The sequence below is a fragment of the Arvicola amphibius genome, chromosome 11 (genome assembly GCF_903992535.2).
Source record: "Arvicola amphibius chromosome 11, mArvAmp1.2, whole genome shotgun sequence".
Lineage (NCBI taxonomy): Eukaryota > Metazoa > Chordata > Mammalia > Rodentia > Cricetidae > Arvicola > Arvicola amphibius.
In genome coordinates, this window is record NC_052057.2 from 89,793,909 (window position 1) to 89,818,124 (window position 24,216).

The window sequence follows — 24,216 nt, forward strand, 5'->3', positions numbered from 1 at the left end:
TGTGCCAATGCGTTCAAGGTTATCCCCCCTTTCTCTTCTATCAGGTTCAGTATAACATTTTTAAAATATTATACTTCAATTACTTTGTTTTATTGTTTCATTTAATTATGATTTTAGTAGTGCAAGGGGATATCTTCTCTATTAAACAGCAAAACGTTGCTGCAAAAGTGCAATTCACTTTAAAACATGAGAAACTCCATGCAAATTTAACAGGACTGGGTACTTTTATTATACAGAATTGAACAAAAAGACTCCCATTCTTATGGCATTTTTACAGAAGAAATATGGAGACATTCCTTTGTGGGAAGAGAAAGGGCTAACAGCCGCAGCTGTAATGGGACTATATTTAGCACAGTGGACTGCTTCCAATTGTGTATTCTCTCTTGTTAACAGATTATGGAACAAGAAACATAATTCCATACTCTCAGAGAGTCTTTCATTTAAAGATTTCAGAGCCTGTAATAATGCTCCATCTGAAGGAAACAGCACTTAATCCCATTTAGATGTCTTTCTCCTCGTGTATCGATGCCCTTCGCTATCAATGGCTTCATAGAGGTCCTTTTTGTTCTCTTGTGCCGCGTGCAGATAACCAATGTAAGCCACACAGAGGGAAAGGGTCACCAGTCCAAAGACCATTACGGGTTTGTTCTGTTAAAGAGAGAGAGAGAGAGAGAGAGAGAGAGAGAGAGAGAGAGAGAGAGAGAGAGAGAGAGAGAGAATATTACAAAGTTCCAGTGAGACTAGTAATTTCAGGAGAGCCAAATATCACACTGCACTTCCCTCTTGGCATGACAAGTCATTATTATCACCCCAGCTTCCTAAAGACAGCATTTTCATTCCAATCATTTTATTCTATCAGCTTAACTCCTGAATATTGACGGCTGATTTGAGACTCTTGCTTTTCATCTCATTCTTCTCTTTGTAGCCAGGTAGCTCAGACCTGTGACCTAGGAAATCAAAAACTGAACAAAGACGGAGGCGTGGACGCAGTTCTGGAGCCGTCCCTTCTCCGGGCTTAGCTTAGGAGAACGTGAGGAACACAGTACACATGCCATTTCTCTTGCCCAACACAGGGTAACGGTCAGAAAAACCTTCATAACTTATGTACAGCAATGAAACAGATGTAGAAACATGAGCTAGTGTGGGATTACTTTATCACGATCCTCTACACTCCATGTCTACTTTAATTCCCCGTGCCTGTTGTGGGATATTTGTACACTGTGTGAAGATATGTTGCTATGGTTGATTTAATAAAGAGCTGAACAGCCAATAGCTAGCTAGGACTTCCAGGTAGAGAGAGGAAGTAGGAGAGCTATTTGAGGTCGAGAACAGATGTCAATGAGACATGGAAGGAGTCGGGCATACAGAATGAAAGAAAGGTAAATAGCCACATGGTAAAAGACAGGTTAGTTAAACCAGGTTAATTTCTTATAAGAGCTAGTTAGAAACAAGCCTAAGCTAAGGCTGAGCTTTCATAATTAATAATACATCTCCGCATCACTATTTGAGGGCTGGCTGTGGGGACAGAAAAAGACTAGTTACATATGCCCACAGTGGATACATTCCAAGAACCACCTGGAATACCTAAAACCAGAGAGTGCCCCAGACTCTCATATAGTATTTACTATGCTTTGCTTGTAACACTTGTCTATGATAAAGTTTGGTTTATGAACTAAACACAAGGCCCAAGTAACAATAATAAAACAGAACAATTATAATAATATATTGTTAAGCAATTATATATTCTTTTCCTCTTTTGTCAAAACAAATAATAACATTTGTCTTCAACTATTAAAATTACATTACAGCCAAGAACTTTTAAATACTTTATTGCTTTGATTAAGTTGGCCCATTTAACCTTAAAACAATTAACACTGGCAACTATTATTACAATTCTTATCAAGTATGAAATACTTCAATATTTATCATATCTACATTTTTTATTTCACTTATTTTATAAGTAGGATTTATATTTAAAAGTAAACATATCAAATGAAATATATTCACTAGTTTACTGCACCAACAGAAATAATTTAGCTACATACATAACAGTATATAAATGCAGGTTTTGGAGTTTTCTAGATGAAACTGCATTTAAAATTTGTCTTTACCTTCTAAGACAGAGTCTCAGGCTATAGCCCCAGGTTGGCCTCAAACCCGCTTATCCTTCAACCCTTGTCTCCCAAGGGCTGGGATTACAGGAATGAGCCACCATGACCAGTTTAGGGGCCTTTCTAGTCAGCATAAAATGTCCTGGATACAAACCCAATGCTACAGACAAGTGAACAAGTCTCCCAGATGCAGGTCTTACAGGTTTAATGAAGAGCTCAGGATTCACAGCTCGAAATAAGGTTGTCGTGTGTGTCCCTCGGAGGCCTGGGTTTTCAAAGTTCCTCTCTTTCGGTGGGTCTTTCTTTGCTGTTGGAGGCTCAGGTGCTGAGGACATCTTAACTACTGAAGAATATCACCTAAAAGCAATGCATATATACATTTCCTTCAAACTTAGTTTTTGATAAACCTCTCTATTTGAAACAAAGCCTTGCTTTGCAGCCCTGGCTGGCCTGGAACTCCCACTATAGACCATGCTGGCCTCGAACATGGGAGACCCGCCTACCTCTGACTCCCAAGTGGTGGGATTAAAGGGGTGCTCCATCAACTTGGCCTAGAAGCTCTTAAAACAAACAAATAAACAAACACACTCTTTTTAAATTCTAGATGTGCTCCCAGAAAGATCACTTGATTATTTTTAAATGGCGCTTTAGGTTTTGCTGGGTGAATCGACCCCTCCGGTTTTTTTTTTTTTCGCTCCTCCTCTTCCTCCTTCCCCCTCTCTCTCCTCCCTTGCTCAGGTAAGCAAACTGAGCACAGTCTGGAAAACGGTTTGTTGGTCTCATTTGCACTGTAGCCGGGGCTAAAGCAGAAGAGAGCTGAGGACAACCCACTCCCCTCTGCATTTCCGCCATTTCTACTTTCCCTCACCAGTAGCCCGCCCATAGCGGCCTGAGGGAAATACTACCCCTCCTTTCTCTGTATCTCCTCCAGCAGCTTCAGCCCAGCCCACAGGCTGCCATCCTCTGCCACCCTTCAGGACCCCGAAGCCCTCCCCGGTGCAAACAGTAAGGATAAGCAGCCATTTCTACATTCCCAGTCGGCAACTCTCCGATGAGCACAGGACAGCTAGCCCCTTAATCTCAACACCCATTTCTCTATCCAGCCAAGTCCAGTGTGTCTTTTTGCCTCCTGATTCTTCTGCTCAGGATACCAATGTTTGGGAACATTTCTTCCGGGTATCATTCCTACCACATAATGCAGAGTAGGGAAAGAAATGCCCCACAGACTTGATAAAAGACAACGCAAGGGGAAGACTGCAACTTCCGGAACAGTAAACACTATGAAGATTTAGCATTCACACTTAGGCGCTGGGGCTCTGTCTGTACAAGTATTCTTGTTTCTTAAGGCTTCGGTTTCACAGAAACGAATAGCAGTATTTTTGCAGCATTACACTTACAGAGAAACCCAGATGCCCAATACTTTTGCCGCAGTGACCACTAAATACCCACCTTCAGCGTTTAACTGGGTTAATTACTTTCAGGAACATCGGCGTGCAAGGAGAGCATTTCCCATTTTCTACACTTGCCGAGTAAAGGTTGCTGCATCATTTCTTCTCCGTCTATGCTATGGCTATTATATGGCTATTACTGCCAGGTCTTCTCCCGTCACTGCTGACTGTCTAGCTTCATCTCAGACCATGTCGGAGTCACTAACTCTTGAGCCAAATTGTTCCTGGTAACCAAAGTCTTTAGAACCTAACTTGTGACAGCTGTGATAGCAGTGACATAAGCAACTGAGAGCAGAAGCCATTTAAATATGTCATTGGCTGTGGTATTCCTCTAGGTGTAGCGGGAAGCTCTCACAGGAACTGTGCCTGCTTTCTGTCATGTCATCATAGAGACGACTTCACGGACCACTGGGTCTCAGCGACCACGTGACTGCATCGCTTCAAGTGCGAGCTCTCAGTTTTTTCCTCCTCAGCTACAATCTGAGTTTTTCCGTAACTGGTTTCAAAAGTGAACTTCCACTGTGTGAATTAAACTTTGATCTGAAGCCTGCTATAAAAAAAAAAAAAGTGAGCTGCTGGTGGTAGCCTTAATCCCAGCACTTGGGAAGCAGAACTCTGTGAGTTCAAGGCCAGCCTGGTCTACAGCCAGCCTGGTTCCAGGACAGCCAGGGCTACACAGAGAAACCCTGTCTCAAGAGGGAGGAAGGGAGGGAGGGAGGGAGGAAGGAAGGAAGGAAGGGACACAAACTCTTTTCATACAAAGAGAAGGTCCTAGTCTGTTTCTTTGCTCCTCAGAACTTTGTGTGTATAGCCGGGATGGAGATTTAAGATGCACTAATTAAATAAGAAAGTAGGAAGAACTTAGTTGGTTTTTTCTCAATGCAAATTACCAGTACTATTAGGGAAAACCAACTTCAACTTCACAAGTAAACTCTTAATCTCGTAGAAAAAGCTTACTGGCTACCTTCCACTAGTTAGTGTAGAACTAAGTGTAAATTGCACCCTGAAGAGCTGCAGAACTAATCATAAGTTCACAAACAGCAAAAACACACCCTGCCACCACTACTCGATTGAAATGCTACTTCCAGGTAACCGTCCATCAGAACACTCCGCCTTCCCATCGCTTTCTTCACCCTCTTCCCTGACTTCTGTTGTTGCTGTCTGTCACTTAAGGAACTTGCTCTCATTTATTTGCGCTTATCGTTAACCAACCTCTAGTTAGTTTCTTATGTTACAAGATACATCCGAAGATGGTGGGGATGGTGAGAAACTGTCATTGCACTACTCTTAAACAATGTGGTGACATCGCGAGTTTACAGCCATTTGCAAAATGTCAATTAGGCCCTGTTAGCTTTGTGACCTGTCCTGTGTCTGTATTTTTGTCTTCCTTTTCCCATTACCCATGTCTTCTTTCTTATCTACTAATGATCAGGAAATTGTTGTGGGTGATCATGTGTGCATGTGCGCACACATATGAACAGTTTTTTACACTCGTTTATAAAGAAGATTTTTTTTTAATTCACTAGCGGTGCTGAGGAGGTGGCTCAGTAGGTAAAGTGCTTGCCAAGCAAGCATGAGGACCTGAGTTCAATCCCTGGCATCCACATAAAACCTAGGCTAGCGGTGTGCATTTGTAATCCGAGTGCTGGGGAGGCAGGCTTATCTCTGCCCCTCACAGACCAGCCAGTCCAATGGGATCGGTAAATTCCAGGTTCCAGTGAGAAAATCTCAGAAAACAAGATAGCTGGCTCTGGAGGAACATCCGAGGATGACCTCTGGCTTCTGCACACATTTACACAGATGTGCACCGGAACAAATGACTAACTGTGCTTATACACAGAAAATTCACTAGAGAAAAATTGGCATGGCTACCTGTATTACATTGTACGTGAAAATAAAGACAATATGAGAATTACTTTAGGAAAAAATACTGTTTTCAACTATATATAGAAAAATTGCTTCAAATGGACAAAAAATTTTAATGACAGTATAAAAACACTTACTATTTAGTTTCACTTACTACATTCTTTAAATGCTTAAGAAAGCAGCTTCGAGTCTTGAGTAGGACACCTTAAAAGAGTTTAAATTGCCTGGCAGTGGTGGCACATGCCTTTAATCTCAGCACTTAGGAGGCAGAGGATTGGTTTACAGAGTGAGTCCCAAAACATCCAGAGCTTCACAAGGAAACCTGTTTCGAAAAACCAGTAATAATAATGATAATAATAATAAACAAGTTTGAAAAAGAATCAGAGGACTTTATGGCTTGAGAAAATCAAGCAGAGACTTATCCTCAATTTTTTTTTTTTTTTTTTTTTAAAATCTTTTTTTAAAGATTTATTATGTATACAATGCTCCTTCTGCATGTACAGCTCTATGCCAGAAGAGGGCACCAGACCTCATTACAGATGGTTGTGAGCCACCATGTGGTTGCTGGGAATTGAACTCAGGACCCCTGGAAGAACAGTCAGTGCTCTTAACCTCTGAGCCATCTCTTCAGCCCCTCAATTTTGGTACTTTATAAAAGGACCGGTACTACTGATTGAAGCATTACAGATGTGGATTTAACATTTTTTAAAGGAAAGAGTTTACAAAATATTGGTCCTCTTACAAACCAACCTTCCTAGCACCAGCTGTCTTTCCACTAGGCGGGTAGGATAACCCAGTTCTTCCAACTTCAGCTAACTCCTAATCCATCACCTCACCTTTCTCGAAAATTATTTTTGAGGAAAGTATTTTGCAATGGTAACTTGATACAAGACACAAGACCCATAAGATTTGCGATCCGTTAAATTTAAAAATTACTGCTAACCGTTTTTACTGTAAAATAACTTTTAAAATCTCTCTCTCTCTCTCTCTCTCTCTCTCTCTCTCACACACACACACACACACACACACACACACACACACACACACACCACACACGAGTAACTTTTCTGGCTCGTGATTTGCCCCACTTGTGGATTAAGGGAAGGTTTTGTCACTGTGGCAGGCAATCTGAAAGCTGTACAGCTATGCAGATCCTGGTCCGGTTGTTTAGGCTCCAGAAGTAACAACGACCAATTAACTCGGAATATTTAACTGTCAGAAACCTATTTAATTGACCATAGCTACTTCTGGAGGCTTCAGATGCATCTGGTTTCTAGCTCTCCACCGGGAACTACGGGCAGATCACAGCCTAGCAGGGACCGACCAGCCTGACCCGAGGCCGCCACAGGAGCCTAGACGTCGCTTGCAAACCACGGTACACTCCTGCGAGAGCCCTCAGGACCTGACCTTGGGCAACCGCAAAGACGGAAGCTCCAGCACGGATACCAACGCAGGGCAGCTACTCTCAAACACCCCGGGTCCGTGCGGTTCACGGACTCACCTTCCGGCCCTTCCTCCAATGCGCTTCTTCCGCTGCAGGCCTCGGACTGCGGGGAAGGCCGCACCACAGCGCCACCTGTGTCCCGGAGGCCGCAGAGCAGGAGCCCGGGCCGACCCGGTCCTCTTCCAGGAACCCAGGCACTGGAACTCCTGAGCAGGCTGCAGTTTGCTTTCTTGGAGGTCTTTAACTTTCAACCTCTCACATTCAAATAAGCTTTCGTTTCGTGGATAGATGATTGATTGATAGATAGATAGATAGATAGATAGATAGATAGATAGATAGATAGATAGATAGATAGATAGATAGATAGATAGATAGATAGATGGATAGATAGATAGATAGATAGATGATTGATAGATGATTGATAGATAGATGATAGATAGATAGATAGATAGATAGATAGATAGATAGATAGATAGATGATAGATAGATGATAGATAGATAGATAGATATAGAGATAGATGATAGATAGATAGATTGATTGATTGATTGATAGATAGATAGATGATAGATAGATAGATGATAGATAGATAGATGATAGATAAATAGATAGATGACAGATAGATGATAGGTAGATGGGTGGATAATATATATATATATAATTTTTAAATATTTTTGTGTATAGAGCTAGATAGATAAGTAGACAGACAGACAGACAGACAGATCGAAATTTACATTTAATGGATGTGGAACATGTATGGCTTAATAGAGAACCAGATCACAAGAGCCACTAAGGCCGACAGGCAAAGCCAGGGTAGAACTGCTTGGTGTTCCCAAGAGAAGGAAAGACAGCGCCGCCGAAAAGGAGTCTGGGGTTTTATCAGATGCTTTTTGTTGGGAGGGGGTGTGGTGGGCTTGCGTTAAGGGACAAGGGATTGGAGTTCTGGCTGTCAGAACAGCGGGTTGTAGTCAAGCCTTTCTCCTGAGAAAGGGAGTGGGCAGATTTCTGAGAAGTGTAAACCGTTCACTTTCCATTTCTCCTACAGGGCTGGGTCCTACACGGGTCATCCATCTTGGTGTCTTAGCTGACTCTATCTTGGGCCAAAGATCTAGGTTACCCAACATAAAGTTTTCCGATTTGTGGGGGAAAGCCTGAGCTCTGTCTTCTTCCATTTTAGGAGCCATATACGCAGTTAACTCTCTGATGTTCATATGTTAGGGCCTAGAGGTTCAAAGACAGCAGGTGTCCCATGGCTCTGAAACCACAGGCAGGAATGCTGGCTACACACCTTGCTGACTTTTTTGTTTGTTTGTTTGTTTGTTTGTTGGGATATATATTATATAATAGCAAACACCTGAATTTTCATGTGTGTTTAAGTAAAGCTTTTGCAGATGAATGTTTTTTATTGTAAAACTTGTTCTTTCAGGTAAAACTGAATTTAACAGTTGACTTTGTTGTGCCTGGAATGATAAAGCTATGGCACAGAGATGAAAGCATTTAGCAGATTAGAAGTCTTAAGAAATGATCGAAACCATGGCTAAGGTCATGCAAAGTCTCTTATCAGTTTCACATCTGATGCATCCTTTATTTGAGGACAACATATTAAAGGGACACTGAAATAGCTGGGTAGCTTACTGTGTCCACACCATGGCATTGGCCAGGTGTTCCAGCCCTCTGAAATGATGCACCTTCTTCCTTGGAGGAACTACGTGCTGTTTAAAGGAAGAACCAGCCGTGTGTGGTGTTTTTCAGCTGATAATGCTGAGGCATGGGGCAGGGATTTCCAAGCCTCAGATACTCTGAGTCAAGCCAGAGGCAGCGTGTTTTCCCCTGGCCCTGGTTCCTACAATTCCCCCAGGTTTTTTTTTCTTTTTCTTTTTTTTTACTTTTAGTGGTCAATGAAGAGGGCAACATTATCATTAAACTACTTCCTGTTGTATGAGGGTGCTGAAGTCCATGGGAGCAAGCTTGATCTTCATTGTCAGGGCATAATTGGGGGTCATAAGCCTCCGGTCCTATAGTCAGGGGCTGATGTTCCTGTAATAGCAACTGATTAAAGGTTTAGTTAGAAATCCTTTGGATCTAGACAAGTTTATAAAACAGGATGCAATTAGTAGGATTAGGGAAAGGAAGAGAAAGGGAGTAAGGAATGCAGTTTCCAACTCCATAATAGACTGCCAGCAATCCATTGGCCAGAGGAATCAAGCTGTTCCTTACATGTTTGGAGATCTGTCTGGAGTTACGGAGTCTTGTCTCTTACCATATCTTATTGGTTGACATAGAACCAACATTCCTCCCTGAAGAAGAGGCAATGACCACCCTTCTCCACTGTTAGCAAATCTAATCCTTGCCAATTTTATAGAACCACAGTAGCCAGAGAGCCTATTTGTCCCTGAAGGGTGAGAATGGTCTGACCTACCTGTTGGAGGTCCTGGATGAACTAAGTGGAGAATTGATAGTAAATAGTTAAGAACATAGTCCCACTGTCCAGAGGAAATACCAATAGTTATACTGTTAAGTCCAACTTTACAACAGGGATTCTATTTCTACTTGGGATGCCATATTTTAGCCCAAGGATGGAAAAATCACTAAAGTTATTTCAGTCCAGGTGTCTAGAAAGTGGCCAAACCACAAATGTTCTACCCTTCTCCTGGTTGGTTGGCTCCACAAGGGCAAGACCACAAACTTCAGACTCCCTGATAGGCTAGAAATTTGTCACCATGAAAAGTCCCCAACAATCTCCCCACCATGTTCTGTTATGATTGGATGAAATTATAGTGTTGTCTCCTTGTGATTTTTTTTCCTTTAAAATACTTGTTTTCCTCCACTTCAAGGATGTGTCTTGGATCCTGATACCTGCCGCCTAGGTATATATCAACCTTTTCAATAAATTTACTGTTGGCTCAAACTTGGTCCTTCCTAGTGGATTATTTGTAGATTCTCAGACCCTAACATTTGGGGGCTCATCTGGGATCTAGGTATCCACTGGCTTGAGTCTGCAGCTCTAGCAACCTTGGCAATCTCTGGTGGTGAGTACTAAAGATTTTAAGTCTGTAGTGACTTTTTTCTGAGGACCCAAGAAAGGAGAAACTGAATGTAGGGTCAGAGGGAGATGAGAGACTTCTCAACCCCTTATCTGGCCTCCAGGCTCCCAGGTTGGAAGTGTCTGAGGCATCAAGTTTCTGGGACTTAGCTGAAGAAGCAGTTGTTCTGCTTGGCTCTGAGTGGTTTTGCTTTCAGTAATGCATTCCTTGTCTTCTCCATTCTTGTCAGTGCCTCTGGTGTCTTTCTCTGTGGTGAGCCGCCAGGCTATCTGGGCTCTGTCAATTTGGATTTTTGGTTTCACCTTGTTTTCTCACTGTTAGTCTTATCTCTTACTTTGAGATTATGAGTTAGGCTCAATCTTCAGGTCCTAACTGTTGTTCTTCTTTTCTTTCTTAAAGACTTAGTAGCTGGATAGCTGCGCGTAGCTGCGCGGAGTCCTGAGGAACACGTGTGACCAGGGCGGCGGGTGAACAGACGGTGCAGCGGCGGGTTAATGGCACAGACACAGAAAATAGACATAAAGCTTTATTAAGAGAGAGAGAGAGAGAGAGAGAGAGAGAGAGAGAGAGAGAGAGAGAGAGAGGGAGCAAGAGAGAGAGAGGGAGAGAGAGAGAGAGAGGGAGAGAGAGAGAGGGCGCGTGTGCACACGCAAAAGGGGGCAGTGAGAAGAGAGAGAGGGAAGAGATTCAGGATGACTCCAAGAGACCAGAGGTCGCTGGGAGTGGTTTCGGCACCAATGTTGTTCTTCTTATGGCGCGGGGAGCACCAATGTTGTTCTTATTTTTTGGCGTGGGGTGTATCGCGGAGCCGGAGGAAGGGAGACCCAGGACGCGACCACGTGCGTGGGAGAATTATTTATTAAGGGAAGGGTGTGCTCGACAGTGCGGGTCAAGGGAGGGAGGAACAAGAAAGAGAGGGATAGAGAGAAAGAGAGAGAGAGAGAGAGAGAACAAGAGAGAGAGGGGGAGGGAGAGGGAGAGAGAGAGAGAGAGGGCGCGTGTGCACACGCAAAAGGGGGCAGTGAGAAGAGAGAGAGGGAAGAGATTCAGGATGACTCTAAGAGACCAGAGGTCGCTGGGAGTGGGCGTGGAAAGGGGCGGGGACCAAAAGAATAACACTAACTCTCCCCTAAACCTTATTCTACATCACTTCAAGGACTTTAAGAATAAAGCCCAGGAATCTGGGAGTTCTGTTTTCCCTGGAAAACTCCGTACCCTTTTTCAAGTCAAATGGCCGATATTCAGGGTTGAATGAATTCCCAAGGGCAATTTTATCCTTTCCATCCCTCTTGCAGTTCATGTAAAGTTCCTTGGCCACCTTGTAGCCTGGGTGCTTCTCCTTGAAGACCCCCCAAAATGGCTTAAGCCACTCCTCCAAAGTCAGCCAGAGGAAACTGACCAATCAAGTCTGTTTGATCAGTCAAGTCTTCGGCTCCTATCCTGCCTCTCTCCATGGAAGACTCCTTGGAGGCCTTAGGAGTCCTCCTCCCTTCCTATGTGTCCCTGCCACCAGAGGCTCTGGCCACCAGAGCTGCCCAGACTTCTCTTCTACCCCATCCCCCATTTACAACCAAGTCCCCTTGATTGAGGAAAAGCCAGCATTCTCTTCAGCTCTCTTCTCTTTTTCCCCTCTTCTCTGTGGGAGTCCTCTTTCCTTCTCAGCCCATTGGCCATCACTCTGAGAGAGGAAAGAGGCAGAAGGAGTAACAGAAAGTTTTGTATGTGGCCCATGAGCATGAATGGAGACAGCACTACAGAAGACAGATTTCAGAGAATCAGCTCAACTTTATTCCAGAGTATAAGGAATATCTAAGATTGGGGGCCTGAGGATAAACCCTAATTTGCATGCTCTTATCACAAGGCTTGTTATGGTGCAGTAGGGTCCTATTACAGAACTCTTAGCACAAGTCTTCTTAGCAGGAATCTGCGTCAATGGTCAAGCTAAAGATGAATCAGGCATCTGGTTTTAGAGACAGACGTCTGATTTAGAAGCAGCTTTCAGATAAGGTCAGTCCTCCAGGCCCAGGGACATTCTTCAGATAAGGGCATGTAGAGAACAGGAAGCTTTGCTGGGAAGGAAGAGTTTCCATATTACTGAGCTTAGAGAAAGCTGCCAAGCTATGGCAGACTGTTAGGAAAGTCGACCTAGGGAAAGGCATGAGTCATTCCTTCATAGTTGACCCCCATAAGCCCTTGTCCCCTCCTGGGACAAGACTTGATGCACAAATTGAGAACTCAGATTATCCTCAAAGATGATACGTAAACACAGACTTTCTCGGAAGAGAGTCCCAACTCTGTGATCTTTGTTACTCTTCTGGAGAAATAATACCTCCTTAATTCACCAGGAGAGGGAGCCAAGAGATGCCCCTATTAAAGAAACTCCAGTTAAAGTTCCAACTGGTGTGGGCAGTCTATAACTCACCCGGATTAGCACAGCATTTAACTCCAATCATAGCACAGCTGAAGCAAGGAGCAGCACCTGTCTGGGTTAAACAATACCCGATGTCATCTGAGGCACACGGAGGCATCAGGACTCATATTACTTTAGGGAGGTGGATGTTCTGGTCCCCTGCCAATTTCCCTGGAACACTCCACGCTCCCAAAACCAACGATTTCAGGTCCATGCAGAACCTGAGGGAGGTAAACAAATGTGTAGAGGACATTTACCCCATAGTGCCAAACCTTTATATTTTGCTTAGCCTGTTAGCTCCAGCAAAGCAAGTAGATACAGTCTTGAACCTGAAGGATGCTTTTTTTTTTTTTTCAGAGCCAGCCCCTGTTTACCTTCACATGAACCAACCTAGATACTGGGTCCCATGGCCAATTGACCTAGAGTTGACAACCACAAGGATTTAAGAACTCAACAACCCTCTTTGATGAGGCCTTCCATAAAGACCTGGGTGAGTACTGTCTCAGATCTCTCCAGGTCACACCTCTGTTGTATGTGGATGACTTGCTGGTAGTGGGTGAAGATGAAGCTTTCTGTCAAGAAGCCACTGAAGGACTATTGCAGACCCTACAAACTCTGGGATACCAAGTGTCAGCCAGAATGACTCAGTTTTGCACCAGGGCAGCTACCTACCTGGGATTCGAACTCCACAAAGGTAAAAGGGCTTTGTCTGCCTCCCGCAAACCAGTCGTCTTGGGGCTTCTGACTCCCTTCACCAAGAGACAGGTGTGGGAATTCATGGGAAGGGTGGAGTATTGCTCTGTCTCCAGCTGGCAGCCTAATATAGACTCTCAATTCAGACTTTGGTTGTGCTGAATGGTCTCTGGTTTTTTGTTTGTTTGTTTTACCCCATAACAAAGACAATGTTTCAATTATTAGCAAGTATGCCCCCAAATGAAAGGGCACCCACATTTGCAAAGGAAATACCACTAAAGCTTACGTCACACTTTGACCCTCACACATCGATAGTGGGAGATTTCAATACCCAACTCTCGCCAAAGGATAGGTCTTTCAAACAAAAGCTAAACAGAGAAATGTTGGAGCTAACAGATGTTACAAATGAAATTGAGATAACAGGTATCTACAGAACATCTCAGCCAAACACAAAAGAATAAACTGATTGACCATCTGATTCCATCTTAGGGTAAAAAGCCATTCTGTGATAAGGTCAGAAGAAGTTGTTTTTATTTGTTACAAAATTCAAGTTTGACTCACACATACTCTACCTTGATAAAATGATGTTCTGCCAAAGAATCTTGAGATTTCTGTTTCTGGAATGGGGCTAGACTCACAGGTACTCTAGCCTGATAAGATAAGGCGTTCTGTCAAGGAAACTCGCCAAGACGATCTGTCAAATAATCTAATTTGCACTTTGCATCTGTAAAATTTGATTAGGAAATCCTTGTTACAAAATCCCCAGTTTACACTTTTTCTGTATAAAAGAGGCCTGAAAAGCTCACCCATAATGTACTCTCAAATCCTGTTTGAAAAGTTAGTCCTATGTTTCTTAAGTAAAGCTTGCCTAATGGACTTTAGTTTGGCGGGTAGTTCTTGTTTTTGCCTCATAACATTAACATTTGGAGGCCCCAAAGACAGTAAAAGAAGTTAAAATACCACTATTTGCAGATAATATAATAGCATACATGACTAATCCCAAAAATCCTAACAGGAAACTCCTATAGCTGATACACACCGTCAGCAAAATGGCTGGATACAAGATTAACTAAAAAAATTATCAGGATCCCCTATATACAAATGACAAATTGATCAAGAAAGAAATTAGGGAAACAACACCCTTCATAATAGCCACAAATAATGTAAAGTATCTTGGGTTAACTCTAACCAAGTGGAAGTGGAAGATTTATCATACAAGTGGAAGATTTGTATGATAAAACTTCAAGTTTTTGAAGAAAGAAACTGAAGATGTAATAATATGGAGAGATCTCCTATGCTCATGGATCAGCAGGATTAACACAGTAAAACTAGCTGTCCTTCCAAAAGCAATCCGTAGATTCAACACAGTCCTCATCAAAATTCCAACACAATTCTTTATAGATTTTGAAGGGATAATACTCACCTACATATGGAAAAACAAAAAACCCAGATTGGCACAAACAATCCAGAACAATAAAAGAACTTCCATAGGTATCACCATCCCTGATTTCAAGCTGATTTGATTACTACAAAGCCATAGTAATCAAAACCACATATTCTTGGTATAAAAACAGACACGTTGATCAATGGGATCAAATTGAAGTCTGAGACATAAATTCACACATCTATGGACACTTGGTTTTTAAAGATGCCAGAAAAACACAATGAAATAAAGAAAACATCTTCAACAAATGTGCTAGTCTAATTGGATGTCTGCATGTAAAAGAATGCAAATAGATCCACATCTACACCCAGCACAAAAGTCAAGTCTAAGTGAAACAAAGACCTCAACATAAAACTATATACACTAAGCCTGCTATAAAACAAGGTGGAGAATAGATTTGAGTATAATGGAATAGGAGACAACTTCCCTAGCAGAACACCAATAGCATGGACACTAAGCCCAACAATGAACAAATGAGACCTCATGAAACTGTAAAGCAAAGGACACTTCAACCTACAATTTGTCCTGCCTTCAAGATGTGCTGGTACAAAGGAGGCACAGAACTTGAGGGAGTGGCCATCCAATGACTGGTCTAACTTGAAGCCCAGGCCACAAGAGGGAGCCCATGCCTAACACTGCCTGGAGGGCAGCTGAAGGGCAATATGGATCTGATGTCCCCAAGTCTTAAGGGCTGCAGGAGGAGTTGATATCCCACTGTCCCTCTTGATAGCACGTTGGACATGGTCAGTAAAGTTTTCATGTTTGTCCTGGATGACCTTTTTTTTTTTTTTTTTTTGGTTTTTCGAGACAGGGTTTCCCCTGTAGTTTCTAGAGCCTGTCCTGGAACTAGCTCTTGTAGACCAGGCTGGCCTCAAACTCAGAGATCCGCCTGCCTCTGCCTCCCGAGTGCTGAGATTAAAGGCGTGCGCCATCACCGCCCGGCCTGGATGACCTCTTGAATCTTTTCATAATTTATGGCTTTAAGGGCAGACCTCCAGAGCAGGCCAGGAGACAAATTATAAATTGGCCTCTTGCGAAAATGCCTCCTCCCCGGCCCAGTATTGTAGTTATACTCCGAAACCTGGTTGGAGCCACCTCAGTCCCAAGTGGGTGGGCACAATTAGTTTGGTGCCCTAGCCTGTTCCCAGACTTGCCTGAGTTCCTCTGATGAGAATCTTTTGGCTGTCCAGAATCACCTACGCTCCTCTGGGAGAAGGTTATTTATAAGATTCCCCGCCTTGTCCCGTGGGAACATTTTATAGGAAACATTCTGTTTAAGGGACTATCTATCCTACACCCTCCATTTTTTGACCCAAAACCTACCTCAGCGGATGCATTGCACTAGGCTTCAGGTCTGGAATAGACTTGAAATATGGGCACCTGCAATTCAAAGCCAGAACCCCAGACGCCCTTGGGGTTTTACAAAATGTTTTTAAATTGGGGCTGACACCATATGTCCTCATACCTGTGAATCTACCTAGCATGTATGTAGGAGGCTAAGTAAGAAAGACTAAGTGAGTTCCAGGGTAGCCTGGGCTACAGAGTGTCACCGTCTCAGATAACAAAACAACACAAGAAAGAGGATAGCCTGGTGTGTTGACTCATGTCTGTAATTCCAACATTTCAGGAGGCCAAAGCAGAAGGATCATGAAGTTGTAACTAGCCTGGGCTACACAGGGATTACCATGTCTCATAAAACAACTTAAACTTGTATTAAAAGGTGCTTGTATGAGAAATTAGTTTCTCAAGGCTCAAAAGCAAATAATGTATGATCTGAAGGATATTAATGGAAGTTATAGAGATTGATTTTCTCCAGATATTTACTTGTAAATAGAAAATTATATGTATCTGTTGGGAAGTTGTTTGGGTGTCTGGAAGGGTCAGGATATATGTATGTCATAAGCATGCAGGCGCCCACCGAGTCCAGAAAAGGACACGAGATGCCCTGGAGTTGCTGTGACACGCAGCTGTGAGCCACTCAATATCTGTTCCAGCAATATTAAACCTGACACAGGAAGCTTTCACTAATCTCTACTTTAGTGGTCCCCGGAGAAAATGGTAAGTTGTCATTGTCTAACACTGAAAGCTATGTTAAGGAATATTTCTGAATTGTTAGGAGGGTTTTTTTGCACTATCTGGAGAATGAGCTACAACAGCCACAATTTGGGTTTCATGTGAGTTTATTGGCAGATAGCAAGCAGGAGGAAATAAATCAGCAAGCAGCAGACAGGTAGCAAAATATCAGACACATTAACCAGCAGGACCCACTGGGGAAGACCCCCTCCCAAAACACAAAGTCAGCGGGAGGCCCTGATCAACCCAGAGAAACCAGGCAAGATGCCTCCACCCCGGGTGAGAGTTCCAACTAGACATGCTGAACATTGCATTCTAATATCATGGGATAAACAGTAGCCTCGTCTTTACCTTGAGAAACTACTTTGATTTACTTTCCAACAGTGTTTATGGGCACAATATTTTCAAATCATTTTACCCCCATTCTCAAATCCATTGGCACTCGGGCTGTTTGCTGTTCTCTGTTCTTTACCATAGATCCAGGGAAACCAGCCCAGCCCTGGACAACACTTTTGAGACAAGTATCTTTTTTTGAGGCTAACCTCACCTCCACACCAGCTTCTCTGTCAGCTTAAACAGCACTTGCTAACATAATGTGTATTATAGAGGCACGAACAATCTCCAAATTCCCTTCATCCATGGTTCTAGAACAGTCTGTATATTTGGCAATGGTAAAATAGTCTTTTTTCTATATAAACTTAAGTCCACAGCAAGACCTTCTAATAAAATTACCTTTAGAAAACAATTTTTTGTAGTCACAGCACTTTGGGGGGGCAGAGGCAGGAAGATAACTGCACATTCGAGGTCAGCCTGGGCTCCACAGAGGCACACATGGGGCAGCCATGCAGAACTAGTTAGGATGGTCTCTACACATCCTTCGAAGTCATGGCGCTGTGGTGGCATGGAAAGGGTTTACTCGACATGCCCTAGGATTTTATTCTCCACTTCTTCACCTGGGGAAATTGTTTCAAGACTGGGATCAACTGTTTGTTCAGAAGAACATGTGGGGAGACACAGAAACACCTACATGCTAAACCTGTGCAGACTGAACAGGGGCATCTGGGCAGAGCACCAACAGTCCCAGCATCTCTCAGATGTTAGGTAATGGACGCTTTTCCATATCATCTGCTTATACATTTCTATCTCCAAATTATCAGAATCTGGAATGCAGGTAAGAATGACATCTAGCATTTTATCTTCAGGAACAAACCCACAGTAACAATACACATATTCCTGAACTTTATTAGATGAACTAAAAAATTAAAAATATTCTGTTACTGGACAAGTTTATTTCATTCTTTGTGTACGAGTGTTTTGCCCGCAAGTATGTATGTGCATCACACATGTGCAGGAGGCTAGAGAGGGCTTCAGATTCCCTGAAACTGCATCCACAATGTGGGCTTGGGGAATCTAATTGAGTCCTCTTGAAGAGCAGCCAGTGCCCCCACCTGAGGAGCCATCTCTTCAGCACCAAGAAATTTTAAATAGGCAAATGAGCTCTGTGGTCAAGAGCATCTGCTGCTCTTGTGTAGGACCTGAGTTCTGTTCCCAGACCACATCAGCTGCTCACAGAAGTCTGTAATCCAGCTCAGGGATCGCCACTGGAGGGTTTCGCAGGGACCTGGGCTCAGGTGCACATACCCACACACAGCACATACTAAAAACAGCACAAACACATCTTTAAAGAATACAGATGAGACCACTGAACCCCAGATTGACAGTGACTTGCCTAATGTGACATGAGGCGACAAGAATCCAGTTTCTGATTTTGAAATCCAGGATTTCGGGGTCGCATCCAGAACTATATGAACGACATTCTGACAGCGGCCTCATGTAGTGCTGCTGCTGCTGCTGTCTTTCACCCAGTGTAAACGGTTTCCTTCTTTCTGGTAGGAAGGACAGCTTGGCTCCTCCCCAGACGGGTTAGCAGCTAGTGGGCTATAGTCATCTTCCTATTTTTAAAAACAGTTAACAATTCAACTTTATCACTCAAACATGTGTGACTGCCTCAAATCGGCCTATGTTTTTTATTACAGGTAGATAAAAAGGCAAGGGGAACGCTGGCTTAACTCCCAGACCCCCACTCCATACTTCCATTATTAGTCCCCCACCTTGTGGCCCCCTACTCTAATTCAACTTAGTCAATTTAGCACCCAGTCATAATCTACCATTAAGTCCTATGCAGATAAACTCTCTCTCTCTCTCACATACACACACCCCAGATGTAAAAACAGTGTGTGTGTACATGTGTGGAAGTTAGAGGAAAGCTCCCCTTCCACCACATGTGTTCTGGTGGCTTAACAGGTTATGATGGTTGGCAGCCAGTCACCCTTCCTTACTCATTAATCCACCCTTACCATAGTCCTTTCCCAAACTGATTTTTTTAAAAAAAATGTAGCATGTAGTTTCAGACCAGACAAACTTCATTCCAGAAAATTTTGTCAAAACTTAGATCAGTGCTGTTACAACGGAAACAAACCATATAAAAATATGTGATGGCAAACGCATATACCAGCACTCAGGAGGCTGAGGTAGGAACATTGGGATTTCAAGGCCAGCCTGAGCTATATAGCAAGATTCTCTACCCAAATAAACACATACAGAAATTCTCTGAGATAAGCACTCAAAAACATCTGAATATTTATTGAATAAATTACATAGACATTAACCAAAAATGAAGGTCCTTGTGGATGTTGTGGCACAAACACCTGTAATCGAAGCACTTGGGAGGCTGAAGTGGGGGCTATGAGTTTGAGGCCAGCAGCCTGGGCTACATAACAAGACCATGTCAAAGAAACAAAATAAGAATGTGACTGCTTTGGTTGGGCTAATATGAACATCACCTGTGAAGATGGGAAAATAAGGTAGTAACAGTATTTGTAGATTTTGTCAACAGGAACAGTTTTTCCCCCCACTCTGACAGGATTATAGTTCTGTGTGTACTTTGTGTGCGGCCTTAGTTACTACATAAACCTTCCATCAAGCAATCTAGGTCTCTTAGACATGCTGAACAATAGTGCCACATTAATCAAAGCAGTTATCTCCTACGTTAGCGCTCCTAGCATTTATGATTAAGCGAGGAGATGGGTAAGATAACGGGACAGTACCTGTGCAATTAGACGAGGTGATGGGTAAGATAACGGGACAGTACCTGTGCAATTAGACGAGGTGATGGGTAAGATAACGGGACAGTACCTGTGCAATTAGACGAGGTGATGGGTAAGATAACGGGACAGTACCAGCACATGAGTATTAACTACCACTGTTCTCATTTCCTCCAGAGCCAAGCTTTGCCTGGGCTTTCCACGTCTCTTATACTTCTGAGTTGGGCATTCTTTAGTCGCTGGACACAAAAGACTTAAAATCTGTTGGAGCATGTCTGCCCACTGCTCCAAAGCACTGACTGAGAAAAGCTGCCTACAGTGTTTACCTGGTTGGTAAAGATGAAAAACAAGGGGTAAGGCAGGTCACAGGAATGCAGCCTTCAAGTCCCCTTTCCAGAATTAAAGCATTGTGTGGCGTAGGCTTTTCTATCACCGAGCACCCCAACTCCTAGCCTATTTAAAACTCAAGGTTCAGATTATTCTGTTCATTACCAGGGATATCAGACTGGTTGGGGAGTGGGGAGCTCAGGAATAGACCTAAAGTTCAAAGGTTCAACACACCACTCTGGTGTCAGGAAGAGCCGTGCCACAACCAGAGAACTCATTAGATTGTTTTGCTCTTTTCATTCCGGGAGAGCATTTGCCTTTTATACTTCTACCTCAGCAACTCCGAGTGGGAGCTAATTTTCAGTCACGATCAATCCATTTTATGTAGGTAATATATAGGAAATAAATCCTTTTAAATGGAAGAAAACCATACACATCATGTATGATATCAATTCTAATTCTATCCAAATAAGAACGTGCCATTGTCTGCTCTCCATATTCAAAATGAAACCTGAGAACTTGTCTCCACACCTCTGGTCAAGCAGGACAGTGCAGTCCGAGCCTGGGGACAGGAGGCTGGCTCTGTTACAAGAAGGAAATCTGAGCCGGGTGGTGGTGGCACACACCTTTAATCCCAGCACTTAGGAGGCAGAGGCAGGCGGATCTCTGTGAGTTCCAGGCCAGCCTGGTCTACAAGAGCTAGTTCTGGGACAGTCTCCGAAGCTATAGAAAAACCTTGTCTCAAAAAAATCCAACCAACCAAACAAACAAAAAAAGAAGGAAATGTGCCTTCAGTTTTCTGTATAAGCTCCCAAAAGAGAACAAACTGTGATGTTCTAGCCTGTGAAGTCAGAACTCACACAGTTCACTTAGGTAAAAACTATCCCAGGATTGTTAATCCAGACAAGGTCAATAAAATTATCACTTCCTAATTTAATGAACATCTTGCCTTGAACAGCAAAGTTCCAAATACTGAAGACCCTTGGGGAAACCAGTGCTGTGGAGTCAGCAAGCCCTTGCTCTCCTTGTTTGCTCTCTGTAGAGGCCTTTCTGTGTCTGAGCTCCCACTCTGACCAGGGAGGGCATCCGCAAACCACAAGAGCAATTCTCACAAACACTGATTGAGCCTCAGCTCAGCAGGAGAGTTTAGGCTCGGTTTCTCTCCTTTTCTTATGCCAGAATGCTAACTTCTCCGCTCTCAACACTCAATTGGCAGATTAAAAAATAATCAGACTAGAAAGTCTGAGCATGTAAAAAGTAATGCAGTTGAGGTGGTTTTATTTCAATGCAGGGTTAATGAAAATGGTTTTTCTTTTCAAAATGCTGGAAATAGCCAGGCGGTGGTGGCGCACACCTTTAATCCCAGCACTTGGGAGGCAGAGGCAGGCGGATCTTTGTGAGTTTGAGGCTAGCCTGGTCTACAAGAGCTAGTTCCAGGACAGGCTCCAAAGCTAGAGAAACTCTGTCTCGAAAAATAAAAACAAAACAAAACACAATAAAAAAAGAAAGAAAGAAAGAAAAGAAAAAATACTGGAGATCAAACTCAAGTCTCACAATGTGAGGCCTCTTCTGGTACATAAATCCAATGAGTTTAGCAGCTTTTAGGTTTGGGGGCAGCAAACAAGGCCTACCAAGACAAACAGTGGAGCATGGGGTCTCTGTATACAGGATCCCCGGTGATCAACTGGTACTTTAAATGGCCTCCTTGCAGCTCTTCCAGTGAGGAATTTTCTGGCATCATCAGATGTCCTTCTTGACCATGCCACTGTCATAGTGGGAACATGGCCCAAGGCCACCGTTACCACCTCTCCAACATACCCTCTCTCAGGGGACTTAGGGTAGCTGATCTACGTATACGCAACATGCAAGTGAACATTCTCTGACATGGTATTTGGGGGATAAAAAGAACCCGCTAGTTTCAAGGGCAGCAAATAACTCTTAGCTACAGCTATGGATTACAGCCACCCACATCCCTTTACACCCACGGAGGTGGGGCTCGGCCTGCTCAGTGTTTGCTCCACAGCTTCTTCTCATTGTCTGGCAGCTGCAGCAGAGGCCTGGAGACAGCCCTTTCTCTCAGTCCCTTCTTCCACTGACTACTGGGAGCTCCAGTTCTCCTTAAACACAAATCAATTGCCTGCCGGTGGTGGCGCACGCCTTTAACCCCTGCATTATGGGAGGCACAGGCAGGTGGATCTCTGAGTTCTAGGCCAATCTGGTCTAAAAAGTGAGGGCCAGGACAGCCATGGCTGTTACACAGAAAAATCCTGTCTAGAAAAACAAAAATAAAATCCCGAACACCACCCCCCCCCAAAAAAAACTAATAAAAAAAAAGGCAAATGTGTCTTTAAAACACCATCCATTAACTCTTAATGTTGCTTTCTAGTGACCAAGTCTTTTTAGACCGGGATACTTTCTAACATCACCTTGTATTTGACTGCTCGTGTTCTCCAAATCACAACCCACAGAAAGAAGGTTGCAAGTTTGCAGGTTTCAGCCCCCTTCTGTTATGTGCTGTCTGTGTAAACAGAGAAAGGAGCCCTGTCTTACTCAATTTCTGCATCTTAAAATGGGATTAGAGAGGATGGGAATGTGGCTCAGTGCGCACAAGTACTTGCTTTATAAGTATGAGGCCTGAAATTGGATCCCAGGGCCCGTGCAATGTCGGGCACGGAAGGGTCTGCCTGTAATCCCAATGTTCCTTCGATGAGATGGGAAGCAGAGAGAAGCATCTCGAAGTTTGTTGGCCAGTCAGTGTGGCAAACAGCAGCAGGCAAAACCTTGCCTCAGCAAGAGAACTGACATGGGAGGTCACTCTGACCTCCACACACACACAACACACGGATGTTCAGGTGTGAATGCATGCTTTCATTATACATTAAAGTTTTAAAGTTGGGGATTGGGCTACACAGTCGTGATGCCTTTGGATCGAAGCCTGGAACAAGATATGCCAGAAGGTGCAATGGAGGTGCTCAACAGCGTTTAACTGGACTTAGGGTCTACCCAACCGGAAAGAATGCCTGGTCCTGGAGACCTACCCAACTGCCTGGGGCTGATCAGGTCCTGGGTCTTAGAAGAGGACATCTTACTGACACTGATTAAATCAGCACGATTGCTAACTGCATTCTCCATCCTTATCCTTGTGTCCACAGAGTAGGGTTAACTTCGCTACTCATTAACGTAGCTTCCCTTCACAGCAGGTGAAGGCTCATACAGAAAAGTATGATGGGTCAAAATGTAGAGAGCAGATGGTGGGGTGCCTAAGCCCTCTGGATACATCTACAACACAACCCCTGCACCCACGGCTCTGGGAACATTAGGGAAGGAACAGATTAGAAGAACCAGGGGGCCAGGGAGAACGCTGTGAGATTTTTATCTCCTAAAAATAAGAGGGAGGTTGGCCCCATGATACCGCAACAATATGGCTTAATCAAGCTGGAACAAGGACACAACAGACGTGCTGAAGTGGAAGGAAAAATCCTACTGGGCCCTACACTGGAGAGCAGTGACTCCCGGCCTTCCTGATGCTGGGACCCTGTAATGCAGTTCAGGGGGTAGTAACCCCCAAACACAAAACTACTGTGTTGCTGCTTCAGAACCATGATTTTGATGTTAGGAATTGTCAAGCAAGTATCTGATATGGAGGATATCTGATATGCAACCCTCAAAGGTGTCAAAACCCACAGGTTTAGAGCTGCTGCTCTAGACAAAGAATTACAGTCAAAGAATGCGGATAATGAATTAGATTTTCCCAGGGATGAGAAAATCAAGTGGCTAACCCTGTAAATTATATACATACAAGCAACACTAGACACAGCAGATTGTATTTATGTATACATGTAGTATGTAACAATAACAGCTGGCCATTAACTTAAGAGGAGGACGAGGGACCATGGAAGAAGTGGGCGGAAGAGGGAAAATGATGTAATCAAGAGTTTAATTGAAAAAGTGTTTGGAGTTAGTGTAAGAATAAGTAGTAGAAGATTTAAGTTCATCACAGGCATACTCAAGCAGCTGATAAAAGTTAATGGTATGAGCTAAATGTAGGGGCGAGAGCAGAGGCAGGCTCATCTCCAAGTTCTACGTCTGCCAGGGCTACACAGTGAGACCTTGTCTCCAAAACAAAAACTTACTGTCATTGGCTAATCTGATATACGGGAAATAGGGTCAAGAAGGCTGAATATAGCACACTTCTGCTGGATTCGAACACTGAACATAAAGAATTCAACTACAAAGCCCTTTTTCTCCCATCCC

General features: G+C 43.5%; 1 protein-coding gene across 3 annotated transcripts; it reads right to left on the minus strand.

Moving 5' to 3' along the window:
• Positions 1 to 205: 205 nt before the first annotated feature.
• Positions 206 to 6,983, minus strand: Smim8 (small integral membrane protein 8). Of its 3 annotated transcripts, none has more exons than XM_038347537.1 (3): positions 6,927 to 6,983; positions 2,312 to 2,468; positions 206 to 648 (listed from the first exon to the last, which is right to left on the minus strand). In XM_038347537.1, the coding sequence occupies exons 2-3, from the start codon at positions 2,444 to 2,446 to the stop codon at positions 490 to 492; spliced, it is 294 nt and encodes a 97-aa protein (XP_038203465.1). In that variant the 5' UTR covers positions 2,447 to 2,468; positions 6,927 to 6,983; the 3' UTR covers positions 206 to 489. The 3 variants fall into 3 exon arrangements, with proteins under 3 accessions (XP_038203465.1, XP_038203464.1, XP_038203466.1); XM_038347536.1 differs by lacking the exon at positions 6,927 to 6,983 and adding an exon at positions 6,833 to 6,924; XM_038347538.2 differs by lacking the exon at positions 6,927 to 6,983 and adding an exon at positions 3,561 to 4,091.
• Between the last annotated feature and the right edge of the window lie 17,233 nt (positions 6,984 to 24,216).